The 14,981-nt window shown below is 40.0% G+C and overlaps 1 protein-coding gene across 1 annotated transcript in view; it reads right to left on the bottom strand.

Moving 5' to 3' along the window:
* Nucleotides 1-3,850: 3,850 nt before the first annotated feature.
* Nucleotides 3,851-14,981, bottom strand: part of pdia5 (protein disulfide isomerase family A, member 5) — a 55,129-nt gene continuing 43,998 nt past the window's right edge. The window contains exons 15-17 of the mRNA XM_040148512.1: nt 11,575-11,645; nt 5,258-5,392; nt 3,851-4,855 (exon numbers count right to left, since the gene is read on the bottom strand). Of these exons, the coding sequence (XP_040004446.1) occupies nt 4,775-4,855; nt 5,258-5,392; nt 11,575-11,645 (287 nt within the window). The 3' untranslated portion in view covers nt 3,851-4,774. The remainder of the gene's footprint in view (nt 4,856-5,257; nt 5,393-11,574; nt 11,646-14,981) is intronic.

Raw genomic sequence — 14,981 nt, 5'->3', positions numbered from 1 at the left:
ATTGGGGGAAGCCCTACCAAAGTACATTATGGGAAGTGTAGAATCTAGTTTTTGGAGCTTAATTCACAATGATGACTAAATGTCAGGATATCTCAGCCATATGCTGCATCAGCATTGATCATTCTTTACAAAATATATCTCTTGCAAGTTCTCTGATTTAATGAAAGTAATTAATCATTGGACTGCTCTTTTAACTATTGACTTTTGCAGATGTGTTGTGCCGCAAGTATGTAGCCTTCTCTTTCAAATCAACAATTAGGTATTTCTCAGAACCAAAAGATAAAGATAAATTAAATAACATACATATCTGTTATAATTTCTAATGTAATATTTCAGGATGTTCCCTCCTTTAATAGATCAACAAAGAAAAAAAAAAGAACCATTCTAGTCACTGGTCCATTTGATGGTGGAGACAATGATCTGAGAGTGGTGACTCAAAATTATATTGATATTTTCATGGTACAGATCTGATGGATTTCCTAAATTATAATTTAACGGTTTTTATCAGCAATATCATAAAAGGGATGCTGTTCTTCTCAGTGTTGGCTGACAGCTCTATTGAATTTCACAGAGAGTGAACATAAGGATCTTTGGGCAAAGAATGCAAATGATTTTGATTACGGCCTTGTGAGAAACGAGCTAAAGAAAATCTTTATCTCTCCCAAGCAGATACTCACAGGTCTATTAATTTCATTGTTCTTGTGTCTGGACCAATTTGTCCCAGCATCAGCATTGTTGAAGAGCAAAAAAAATAATGGGATGGGACTAAAGTGTGTACAGAAAACAATCAACATTTTCAGCAACAGGTAGTTGCTTTTTAATGATGCATCTGAAAAATGAAGGGGTCATGTGTGGGCTTGTATATAAAAAAAATGAAAATAATGATGACGCAAAGAAGCAGAGGTGAGGTAGAGGACTGGCAGGCGGATGAAGGCAGAGTGCAGATTCACATCACAGAGATAAAATCCCTAACAGCCCAAAACACAATTATCCATAAATGGAAAATGGCTCCCGTTAAGGGTACTTGAATCTGAGCAGACCTTGACTTTGTATTAACAACCCTCCATTTCTTATGCTCATTTTTTTCCACAGGTAAAAATGCATGTCCCTCTTCTCCATGAAAACCCACAAAGAGGCAATGAAGCAAAGCTCCCAGGCATGAAAAATACTCTGCCCCCTTGAAAATAGTCTTAAGTGGAATTGGGATTGAGAGGGTATTTCTGCCTGTGCTCACAAGCATTAATCAGCCCGCTATGGCTCAACATTCAAACAACAGCACTTTATCAAAGCAGACCTACGTGACCTTGCACTTGCTTAACACATGAAACTTCAGTCTTAAAGTCACTCCTCAGGAAACCATGAAGACTTGGCTCCACAGGTTTCTCAGTACCTTGATCTTAAGAGTTTTTTTTTTTTTTTCACTCTCATATTTGACATGCTTGCCGTATTTGAAACACAAAAGTTCAGGCAGTGGGGCTCCGACCAATGCTTTCACTGACGTCATGAGTGGGGTCACCTGTAGGCCTTGTGCCATTTTCCAGCCATTTCTCGTCATCAGGCCATCAGTGTAAGATCTGCTGAGTGCTGTTCACAGTCCATTTGTTTCCCTTCTGAGATGCAGAACTGAAAAAAATGTCAAAGTAAACAGGCACAAAAACTGCTTTCACCAGGGCTGTCCATCAGCCCCAGCCACCCCACAAGGTCAACTTCTATTTATTTCATTGTGCCAACAGTGTAGCCTGGTGCTGTTCTCCCACTCTGGATATTCCTCTGTGCCGTCTCGGTGAAAAAATGTTAATGTTTGCGTCTACAGTGCCTTTTTTTAAGTTCAGAGTTTTAACAATGTCTTCTAACTTTCAACACAGGAAGATTCTCGTTATTGAGAACAGCACAAAGATTGATTGATATGGACGACGCAGTCAACAACGGTTATTAAAAGTAATGTCCTTTAGGGGACATACATGTGTGTACCAAATTTCATGGCAATCCATTCGGTAGGTGTGGAGACATTTCAATTTGGGGGAGCAACCGACTAACCAACACTGCCATCCCTAGAGTCAGACCCCGAATGGGACGGCTGTGGCTCAGGAGGTAGAGTGGGTCGGTGGTTTGATCCTTGGCTACTCCATCTGCATGTCGGAGTGTCCTTGGGCAAGATACTGAACCCCAAATTGGTGTGTGTGTGTGTGTGTGTGTGTGTGTGTGTGTAGAAAACACAGCATGTATAGAAAAGAGTGCTGTATGAATGTGTGTGTGAATGGGTGAATGTGGCAGTAGTGTAAAAGTGCTTTGAGTGGTCTGGTCGATAAGACTAGAAAAGTGCTATATAAGTGCAGCCCATTGACCATATGTACACTGTATAAAAACATGTGTAAAAATGTTCTGGAAATGTCCGACTTTATTTTTTTGTTCTCTCAGAAGGTCCTCACTGCAAGGGGCAAAACTGTACATATGGCTGGGCACAGAAAAATCAACAAAGGCAACAATGACTTCTTGGCATAAGTTTGACAAAGTCCCACACAACATTGATAACTTTGGGATAAGACAGAGGTGGTCTTTCTATTATTCAACAAACGTGATGTCACTGTGGAGGTTTCTAAAGAAAACAAATGGACAAAGGTAACTGCTTCCCCTTGAGAGGAAAATAAACTCCCCAACTGTATAAAGAACTCTTTCAAAATGCTCTTGCATACAATGAAATGTTAATAGTCACATCAAACACACTGAACACATAAAAGTGTTTGGTGCCAGCCAGAACATTAGAGACAGTGTCACTTGGAATCAGTCCATTAAGAATCACAATGGTATGTGTCTGATGAGAAATGGTTCTGTAACATCTACTGACAAGACGTCATTTTCAATACATGATACTCTGATGTAACAGAAAAATGGACAATTCAATATTTTTTTCTTGGGATACAAACAGTATTTAATTTGGTGACCTAAAGGCTCAAAATTATTCAACTGGAATGCAAAATTACAAACAAACTAGTTCCCTTTAATTGTGTTTCGCTATCCCTGAGAACCGTATTCATAATGAAAGAAACCAAAGTCTTGAATAATAAAACACAAGTTCAGCTACAGATAAGCTTTTAAATATATATAGCGGCCGAGGCGTGGGAGCTGAAAACACACAGTATTTAAAAAAAAAAAAAAAAAAAATCGCCATAGAGGTAAAAATGATGGCTCTGAATCGATGATGATGTTATGCTGGGAGAAGCGGGAGGGGGCCTGGAGACTGTACTCATTTAATACTTAATTACTCCTTGGATGAACTGTCAAGTTGTGATGGAAGGCATTGGTGAGCACTGTCCAAGCTAACTGAAGCCAAGCAAGGCCGAGGCATGGCAGGCAGATGCAGATCGGGGCAAAACTGGCCAGAGTGCTGTCACTTTTCTCTTGGCTCCTTGGTTTGGTTGAGTTCAGCAGGAAAGTGGTAGAAACATGTGGGCATAAATAAGACTGGGTAAACTTAAAACCCTGAATTCCCCAAGTGTAAACCAGAGGTCTGGATTATTCCAGCGTCTCCATGAACATTGTGTGAATGCAGAGGGGACTGTAGGATATTGGGTGGAATCCATGATTACTTTAGGGGACAGAGGGAAGAGTTATATTTTGGACATTTTATGATCAACATGCAATAAACATAAGGATATCCCATGCTTATGTAAACAGGCTGATGTAAATGAGCCCTACCCTTGTTAAAACACGGATGAAATCCCATTCTGAATGAACAACACAGGAGGTACAAGAGCTGAAATGTCACCACAGCTGTGAATGTTGTTAATATTTGGAAATGTACAAAGCATGAACCTATTTAGGGCAATGCGCAGTAATATTTGGCATTTCATGTTCCTGTTTTTTTTTTTTTTTTTTTTTTTTTTCTCCTTTCCATGACTTACTTGAGGGAACTGCAAGGGCACCAGGCCTCTGATTCACTTCCACTTATTTCGTATTTCTGCAGTTCCAGCTATTTTTTTATTTTTGTATCTTAAGGCCACAGTTTTGAGCAAACAAAAACGTATAAGTCCTTTCTAAAATCAAAACTAATAATGAAAGCTTGTAACCGTACAGAATATTGACCCTTTAGGTCATGATTTCACCCACCTCACACTGCTACAGTACCTGATTACCAACAGTAGCACTTCTCACAGCTTCGGGAGGTTTTAGATGTTAGTGTTGCGTGCAGTCATCTTCCAAATGATCTTTGACGATAACAAAGCAAGACTGTGGATGGTGGACGACACATGAAGATTCTGTACAAAAATAACGGAACAGGTGTATCAGACGATAAATCAACATGTGTCTCTTATAGAGACAGGGCAGGGTGGATGGGACTGGATTGGGACCCCTGCGGAGTGTAGCCTCCACCTTTAAGTAATGATGCCCACCATCACCCACCACCATGGGTGTCAGTCAGCCACACAGACCCCCACAGGGCTAAGCAGGGATCAGTATTGCATAGGTACTGTATAGGGTGTAGCTTTTCACATATGCAGTCACAGTGTTTTGGCAAAAAAATGGAATCACTTTTTTTTCTGTGTTTTCTGCCCATCAGAATATCCATGAAAAAAAAGAAGTCTCAAGTGGTCGGTCTGACTGTAGGTACTCTGTTGGTATTATTACAAACGTGATCACCACGGTATAAAAAAATAGCCTTTCGCTGAGGTCATCGAGTCTCCCATGTCAGTGCGGATAGGGCCCTTGCCAGGGTCAAGGGTCACAGTGCAATGACAAACTGTGCGGTGCAACGCCCCCTCCCTGCACACCACCCTCAAAGCTCTTCCTTCCTCTTGACGACCTTTTCCTGGTCACGTCCTCTTAGGTTGCGCATGAAACCTGTGAAGCCTGCCTCCTGTGGAGAGAGGGACAGTTAGTAACTCACTAAAGTACAAGTTTTAGTGATTATTACACAATTGGAATCAATATATCAGTCCTGAAATGCCTTTTTCTAATTTAATATAAATCAGAGTCCCGTTTTTTAACATTTTCTCAACTTGGTTAGACAGTTTTGAGATGAGAGATGTAAACACAGAATCCAAATGTTGTTGCCAAGGTTCAAGGACTTCTGAAACAGGAAAAGGAATTTTGCAAAAATTCTAGTAAAAACTAAGGTGTGCCTTTGTGGGTTTACACAGACAGTGAAATCATTAGTGAGAATGTTTACGTGCACACTAGATGTTGAGTATGTAAGTCACAGAGGCAGTAAGTGACACAAGTAGACATGTGAGCAGGTGATATACATAGTGCAACTTACCCCACGATCGCCGTTGTATTTTTCCACAAACTTGCCGTAGTTGTAGTAGTTGAATGTTGGGTAGCCCTCGACCCCTTCCTGCTTACAAAGCTCGTGGTTCTGTCCTTTTGTACAGTCCACAGCGGCGTACACAATCTGAAGAAGAACAGATAACAGTGGACACAGAATAATACAACACGAGCTAGGGATTCATCAACTTTATCATTAACTTAAGGTAATGTTAAAAATATAGGCCTTACTAATTTCAAGTAATCAAATCTCAAACTCAAAAAATTAACTCGTAAGAAATATGTTTAGCATGTTAAAATACTTGCCAGCATGCACTGTATGTGGGTTACAGGCCTCTCGAAAGCCCTCTTTAATGTATGTTTGAGAAAAAGTTACCCAATGGAAACTTGCGTATATTTTTGTGTCTTAAAGTAGTTGTTGTTATTTTCTCTAATAATGAAAACAATTCCAACCATGATGGATTTTAATGTAGGTACTCATTTGTCCTGCCTGTGGATATAAAAGCTGGCAAGATCTATTTATAATTTGGATTACATTCTATCATTATATGTTCCTGTTTTATTGACTATAAAAATTGATTTTAATTCACATTCAACATTTTTTACTGTTTGGGTTCAATTAGTTATTGTTTCTGTGTCTCTTAATCACTCACTATATTTTTGAGAGCAAAAAACTTTATGATAATTGTAGATCCATACTATAACAAGTACACACATGATATTACACAAGAATGTAATAGAGAACGCTTAATATGGGGATTAAAACAAGGGGCTTGCATGTATTCAGCTGCTCTGGCCATGTACAAGCTGAACAAACTCTTCTCGTCCAAATTTAGACCACTACTTTCTATTTCCAGGTTCCAAAAATGATTGATGTAGTGCTCTCCAGCTAAACTGTTTGGAGCGGGTGGGAGAGAAATAAAATCCCACAACAGTCACTCCTACATAAAAACAACAAGGGCGATTTATGTTGCGAGGCTGCTGCATCGATTAGTGACAAGCCGCCCAATGAGGCGTAAATGCCGCCTCACTGATACATGGCTCACTCAGCGTGTCCTTTTGGACAGCAGAAATGTCACCCTCGCTCAGGGTGCTGAACGCTGCACATTGAACTTGTCAACATCAAATAATCGCTCCCCGTCCATCTGTCTGCTCAAGCTGAATGTGGAAATGACAGATCTGCTGTGGAAGGAAAACATATTAGACACTTTCTCTGCACGCCCTAGTGTGAAGCGACTCTCAGAACTTCTTGTCCTAATTACAAAATACAAGTGCCTCTTCTTCTCCTCTTCTGTTCTTTTTTCTTATGCAAATACAAATACTCAATTGTTCAGAATCTGCATAAGCAGCAACATACTGTTAGATGAGTACACTGTTGTTGAGTGGTGGCTTTGTCTGCATCAGCAGCAAAGACATCTGCAAACGCAACGGAGGACGGAAAAAAATGGAGTCTACTACAAATCAGTGGGAAAGAGATTCTACAGAGGGATATTCTTCTTCTATGGTCTGTTAATCAAGGGTTTTTAACTAGGCCTCTATGTGCTCCAACAACAAGAGGATTTCACAGACTTGCTGCATGTATGAAAAGATAGTCTTTTTATAATCGACCATTTCCTAGTTATGATAGTTTGAGATACACAAAGAGTACTTTAACCAACAGGAACAGTAGTACCACCTAGGGCCATAATGTAACCAGACTCCATCGAACTGCTCATCCCCGTGTCATCAATCAGAGTTGCTGTGGATTGACTGAAGAAAATTAAGTCGTAGAGACGTCCTTCAAAATCCACAGCAAGTTCCACTATTGATCGGTCTTCAAGTGACAGAGGACCACACATTATGTCACTGATCCAATAGCTAAATTTCAGAGGAGCAGCATATTACTAGTTGACTTGATCTCAATCCACCGGCGTCACACTGAGGAGCAGAATGGTAATCAAACTATACTGATAACACTCAACTATACTTTCCAGTGGCGTGTGGTCAAAATATTTACCATTAACTGACAATGACACACTCCAGTGACAATGCAGAATCCTGTATTTTCCTGCCTCAATATGCTGTCTCAAACTTCTCAAACTTACTGCAGATCTAGCACAGAGAACCCTACACCCTGATTAACAGAGAGGAAAAGATATGAATGTGATAACTAAAAAGCAGAACAGCAGTAAAAGGCCGGGGTATTATGTTACATGGTTAACTGTTAAATATGTAAATTAAGTAAATATGTCTGTGAAAGCTTTCCTTGCAAAAGGAGTTATTAAAAGCTGCTTCACAGTACACCCTAGTTCTTCGTTGTCACACATGTTGAACAGTGTGATTAGCAAGACAACTTCTACCCATTTGAGAGGATAAATCACAGTGGAATTTGCTCATTTACTGGCTACTGCTACCTCTTAACACTTAGGAAGACAAGACTATTGAAGTAATTTTGTGGTAGTCAACCTAGCTTCGAGAGACAATAGTCTACTGTGGCCACAAGAAGGCAGTAAATTACAAGATGAATTTAAACAGGCAATTTCAGATCCTTTTTGGGGCAGAACACTGTTCTGAGATGTAAGGAGAGATATTGCTTCCACTTCGGTATTGCTCTAATTGATTGTCTATTTTAAGCTTCAACTGGTCAAGCACTGCTTGTCTTGCTTGTCCTGACAGCCCGCCACTCATACTTTCAAAAGACCAGAAGAATTTCCTGCAGCTTAACAAACCAAAAATCCAAAAATAATATTGTTAAATTTGTAATAGATATTTGTGGAATGTTTATGGTTTGTACACAGCACACCTAGAAACTTTCCTAAAAAATGATGTCACATCAGAGAGCTGTGGTGTTATTTATGTTAATCCGGTTTTTTACTTTGGCATAGTTCAGCTATTGTATATTGGATTGATTTTATTCACTTTAACTTCAAAAACCCCATGAAGGGTTATGATTATATGCTTTATGAGATGGAATTCCAGTTGAAATGGGATGTTGGGGGTGGATAACTGACTTGGATCTTATTTTCATAGCTCGGGCCATAATTTTCATTGGTTATGATTGTAATGTACTCAAAGTAATTGCTGAATTCTGGAACATAGCAACCAAAATAACAAAGTCAGAGGAGGCAAGAAACTTGATTGTTGTGACCATCAGACAGGTTGTAAACAAGCCAATTAGTTTAGCCAACAGTGTGCATTCAACTACAGCAAGTATTGTAGGTCACAGCTGAGCCAGGAAGTCGCCCTTAACCTGTTATGAATGTCATTTTCTCTTTGAAATAGGTTTGACTTACCTTGGGATTTGTCTAAAACCTTTCTGATTGTCTTGATGCTCGTGTTTCTTGATCTGTCTTGTTTTTAACAAGACAGATGTCGCAACGGTCCAAAATCTACAAAATTGGTCAGTATAATGTTATATTATTAATAACAGGAATGATGGCCAAGCCAACGAAAATAAAACCAAAGCAGTAATAAGGAGAAGGACTCTGGCGTCCATGCTCTAACATGGAAACTGTTTTTGGTGTATGCGCCAAGTGATCAACTTTCACAGGAATGAATGGGGCGCCATCTTTGAACACTGTAACCAATTCTCCGTAATACATCCATGGTCCTTGTGTATGTGTACAGGATAAAAAAAAAGAAAAACTGCTTCATAGCGCTACTAGAGAGCTACAGTAAAATTCCAGAGTCATTGTTTCCCAGGAAGTGACAGTGTTCCAGCAAGCCTTCATTTAATGGGGTATTTATGTGTGCACTGTCTAGCTGCATCGTGTACAAAATACAATGGATAACAGGTAGAAACCCCATATCGCTACATGCTCAGTATTAAATGGCCGAAACTGTGTTCTCATTGCAGTGGAAACAGACAGCCTTTGAAAAACAAGCAGTTCCAGCCAATGTGCACCTTTAATGTTGCTATTGATTGGAATTTGGGGAGAAGACGGCTCAGAACAAACCCTGTGCACAGCTCCCCTGCTGTCATACAGCACAGAATGTGGAGTTTTAATTGTTTGTGTCTTCAAAGCCAGAGCTAAGCTTGTGTTTTTCTTTGGTAAATGAGGCAAGGGCAGCTAATAGACTGTGATCAACATCGGCCTGGTACAATACACTGGGGCTCGGCTTTATAAATAGAGAGGATTGCCAAGTAAACACATGCCGAGCTCTCAGATTTACTGCTGTTCAAACACAACTTCACACCTCCACTGGTCACTGGAGGGATGACGAGAGGGAAAAGATCTTAAACTTCCATCACAGATTTGAATGTACCCTTGTTTGGCAGCTTGTGGAGGTTTCCCCATGAGGATACTGATCCAAACACCACACCCGGATGATGAAGCAATGCCAAAATGTCTTCATCTGATGTGGCCGCTAGATACTGGATCTCAAAATCGGAGTGTCCTGAAAATCCTAACTTTTCTCTTAAATACAAAATTGTTTTTTTTCCATTAGGTGGTTAGGGTTTAAAAAGTTTGTGTTGCATGGTGGCCATTTTGGGAATCATAGCTCCATTAAGGATATATCGAAGCTTATATTTGTTTGACTGAAAGGTGTCTATGATAGTCAAACATTTTCTACATTCTGTTTTCAAATTATTATTTCTTCCTGTACTGCAAAACCAACACATCTGTTATATTGTGGAGGACATACTAGAATTTTACAGCTGATGGTGTATTGATGTATTCCAGTGTTTACTCTACAAATGACAGCATCAGCAAAGGAATATACGAATTCTTAAAGTTGTAGCTGAAGGGCAATACTCAGACTCGTGCAAAAACATTTCGAGCTCATCTGTTTTTGAGTCTGTTTAATTCTATTGAGAAATGTTACAAAGGATTGCCTCAGAAAAATGGATGACTAAGTTGTTGAGGACATGTCACTGTTTCACATCATCTGACAATGATTTTGAAAAATTCCAAACAAGTGAGAGAGCAACATTGCCTGAGCATTATTGAAATAATGTGCAGTTAATATTAGGTATCTCAGTGAGACTTCACAATCAAAAGTCAACAAGCTGATTGTTTTTTTTAACTGAGTGTCACTTTGGGATGATAAATTATAGCTTAGAGTATCACCAGACATGCGCCCACATGTTTTTAGTGTGTGTGTGTGTGTGTGTGTGTGTGTGTGTGTGTGTGTGTGTGTGTGTGTGTGCGTGTGAAAGCAAGAGGGAGTCAAACATTTAAGGAGGGTTGGAAATATTGAGCTCTGCAGTCAGAGTGTATTAACAGAGAGACCAGGATAGGGAGGGTGCAGAGACACAAGTCCTGAGGGAAAAGGAACGAGGGGGAGTAGAGATGATGGAGGAGGAGGAGGAGGATGAGTGCGTCCTGTTGTGACTGAATGAACCTCCAATAACCCCATAGCTCGAAGTGTGTTGAAGATTTGATGAGACTGTGTTGGCTTTAGGTAAGTGGTCAAATTCCTAACTGTCAAATTGAGACGAATACTAGGAACGAGGTGGCAGGATATCTAAGTTTGCAAGTTTTCGGGTTATCACTGTTATGCTAAGATCTTAACAGTCATCCTGAGTTCGAAATACATGTATGAGACTGCAATCACTCTGCAGGCCTTCATGCTAATTTCAGATTACCATCTTATTTTATGAAACTCTCATGTGACACCTGTTGAGCTATCAGAAGAGTTAGAAAAGCATGTGTGCAGAGTACAAAATTTAAAGAATTAACATTAAGTGTCAAAACATTTGAGCATTTAAATCCAATTTACATTTGACGGAACTATATACATAATCGAAAGTGTGCTGTCCATACTGTAAATGTTGAATATACACTGCCATTAGGTTCTATGAATGCTGGTTTCCTGAATGCTCTCACATTTTGGGAAATATGATTATTTGCTTTCTCACCCAGAGTCACGTGAGAAGATTGGTATCAATTTCCCCTCTGTGAGTCCAGTATGCATATACAGTACTGTGCAAAAGTTTTAGGCATTTTAGATGTTTCAATTCCTATCCATCATGCAATATCATCAGGGGAGTGTCTGATTGGTCCTACATTCAGTCTGTAGCATGACAACGACCCCAAACATATAGCCAGAGTCATAAAGAAGTGTTTCTGTCACTTTTAACAAAGGCTAGCAGTTTCTCCCTTTCGCACTTTATGCTCTTAAAGCTAGGTTTAACACATCCCAGTGCTAAAATTGCACTGGATACACAGCGATTAAGTCCATACTGATCTTCCAACAGTGGGTCATGACAGAAAACTAGCATTGTTACTTTAAGAGTCAGCTTGAGCTCAAGGGATCATTGCCACGCCACTGCTGCTTGGTGTGAATGTGTGGATTCAACTGAATGCGTGAAAAAGCAACACTAACCTTGCGGTCCTCTTTGAAGAGCTCTGCTGCTGTGGTGAAGTGGGGGACAGCGTTTTTACAATGTGGACACCCTGGGAGAGGAGAACACATAGATGGGACATTATTACAGCTCATCATGACACATTTACACCGCAACACTTAGCTTCACATCCTAAACAGCATCACAGCATGGTAATAATGTAACACAAACATGATGCTTCTATAATGCACACATGCACAAATATAAGATATAAACAAAATCACTTTCAATACATCATTTACTCAATCTCAAACATGTTCATAAAGCGCGTGGCCCGGTCAAAATCCCGCAGTTATTTTGAGGTTTATGCCACATTAGAGAGGGTTCGCTCGTATGTTATGAGAGACTGTAAATCTCTTTATTGCTGCCATAAACACAACCTCCCTGGAGCTCTGTGTGCTCAAGCAGCCATACATTTACAGCATGTCAATACTTACACAAATACACCTCTAGGTACTGCAACTACAGATCATGTTCACAGACAGTAGGTTGTATGGTAACTATTAATTTGTGAGGGAAGATTTTCTGATTTTAGCTACATCTCACTAAGGAGGGAAAGATGTGCTTTTTCACAGCACTTGCAATCAAGCAGAGTGATTCCCTTTGTCACATCTTTTTCCTTTGATTTTCTGTTGAGATTTGACGCTGTTTGTTTGTCTTGCTCTTTGGTTGCTAATGTCAAGTACCCAGTTCTTCTGTTCATTACATTCAAGCTGTTGTTACCACTGTTGCATATTGAATTCTTCTGCTGGAAAGGTGAAAAATGCAAAAACACTTCTTATGTTGGCAAACAGATTTTCCAAAAGGAAAAAAAGCAGATTGTTAGCGGGTGACTGGATAAAAGCTTTTATGTGCAGGATTATGGTGTAGTGACAAAATGACAGAGTCCCAAATGAACTAGATTTTGAAATATGTTGTTGGATTAGTGCTTTTCAGCATCTATTTCTCTCAAGCCATCTGTGACAGTTTTCCCATAAGGTTACTAACGCTAATTCTGATAAGAGGTGTTATGGGCTATCTATAGATACAGTGGTTAAGATAATCAGTGCTGTGTGTTTGAAGGGAAACACGTTTGTTAATGGGATGCCACAACTTCTGGTTAAACCCTCTGGAGGTGCCACTGACTGAATTTAGCCAAACATTTGAGTCATCTAACCCATCTAACATTCAATACACGGCTAAGAATACGTGGATACCCAAACATTACCCCTATATGTGATTGTTGAACATGCTATTCCTACTAATCTACTGCCGTAACAGCCTCCACTCTTCTGGGTTCACGCTTTCCACCAGATTTCTGAACCTGGCTGCAGGGATTTACTCCCATTCAGCCACAAGAGCATTAGTTAGGTCAAGCACTGACGTTGGATGATAAGGCCTGGCTCCTAGTCGGCGTTCCAGTTCATTACAAAGGTGTCTGATGTAGTTTAGTTGTTCTTCCTCATCAACCTGGGAAAAACCTTCCTTTTTTTTTAGAAATGGACTTTGCTTTGTGCATCCAGGCATTGTCATGTTGTATCATAAACTGCTGAGACACAGTTAGAGGAACAGTATTGTCTAAAAGCTTATTAAGATTTCCCTTAATTGGCCATATAGTGTACTTGCTCTAAGATTAAAGCCACTACATAAGAGATCATCCAAATAGCATAACAGATTATTAGAGCTACATCTCATTTTAAAATAAATATTATCAAAATGTACAAAACAAAAGATATTCAGCTACACATTGTTGACACTGGGCCTGTTATAACCAGGATCTCACAATTTGTTCCCATGACTCATTAACAGCATTAACATTACAAGCCCACTGTAAATGGATTTTATAGGCTACAAGTGCACTGACTGATGGTGGCCACAGTTATAATTAAGTATTTTACTGTTGTGTGTATGCCCAGAAGCATTCACATACACAAAGATAACTCTACCTTCAATTCAATTACACATCAACTCTGCATCTATCCATTTATCTTCCTTTCCAAAGCCACCTCTCGAAGCCTGCATTCAGCACAGCTCAGACAACCATCTCCTGCCAAAGTACCCCTTTAGCTGCAACATTAAAATACCTTTAAATCTTTAGTGGTTCTGTCGCAATTCTAAAAATGATACATCAGAAAGCAGAGCAGATGCACATGCCGTGTGCATTTGCCTCCTCACATGAAGACATCAAACTGATCAGACAATTCATTGTAACTGCTCAGAGACTGCCGAACAATGGATTGAGAGCAGATAACTGAATAAAGGGCAGGTGGCATCGCACAGAACGCTAGGTACTGTATAGGAATATTTCAGCTTTCAAATCTCTCATACCTCCTGTCATCCAAATCCAAGGTAGGTCTCCTGTTGATAATGGGACCTGTCACTCTCGTTTCTCTCCTCTACCTCTCTCCTGTATACACTTTCACCCGTCTTTCTCACAATGACCGTCAGACAGACAGTGAGGTACGGAAAACAGCAGACAAAGAGACGGCCAGGTAGATGCACTGTAGCAGCCTTGATTATGTGCAAACGACGGAAGTAAGCAAAGAAATATAAATACACCCCGACATTAAATGCACCAAAATGTTTTGTTTTGAACTTAGTATCACTTATATAACTCCTATATAACTCTTTATAAAGATGGCTGCAAATGGGTATTTAGCAAACTAGACAAATATTTAATTTAACACTGTATTCGTACAGAGGGACTATCAACTTGTTATTGCCTGGGGTTGGGAAAGAGCCGGCGAGAGAGCGAAGATATGACAGTATTTAGTTTTCGTTTAGTTTCAGTTATGCTGATTTGAGGCTAAAAGATGATAACCCAAACCTCTGTAAAAAATTAATGTCTTAGCAAGCAGCTGTAACTCATTAAATGCTCTATTAGACAAAAGCTCCCTCTCCGATACACTGACACCCAAGTGAGCAGGGAGGAGACGGGGTGGAAGGGCAGCAGGTTGTTGCTGCACGATGTACATCTGGAGCATCTCTTTGTAGAAGCACCAAAGGGCCCATTGGGGGCAGCTGCCTGACTGCTGTGCCCCATCTGGCTTTGAAGCCCTCGTCAGACACGAAAGGCAAAAACACGTGCAGAGGTGCATGTGTGTGTCTAGGTGTGTATTGATAATTAAGCAAGTTAGCTGCTCTGTATTCCTTCTGCATCTTTGTTTTGTTTGAGAACTCAGATGAGGATTCTCATAACATTGGGTTCCTACATTTTTAAAGAAACCATTAAGACAAGTTCAATGATAGAGATTTGCCTTTCCCTTATGAGATGGAACATTGATTTGTTCTCTTTTTTTTAACTTGAACAAATCTATTCTCAGTCATCAGTCATCATTCCTCAGTCTCCCCATGGCTAAGGTGGAACTTATATAGTGTGCGATGAGGAGCTTAGTAGGCAGCTCCGAGT

The sequence above is a fragment of the Xiphias gladius genome, chromosome 16 (assembly GCF_016859285.1).
Source record: "Xiphias gladius isolate SHS-SW01 ecotype Sanya breed wild chromosome 16, ASM1685928v1, whole genome shotgun sequence".
Lineage (NCBI taxonomy): Eukaryota > Metazoa > Chordata > Actinopteri > Istiophoriformes > Xiphiidae > Xiphias > Xiphias gladius.
This window is presented reverse-complemented; position numbering and strand designations above follow the sequence as displayed.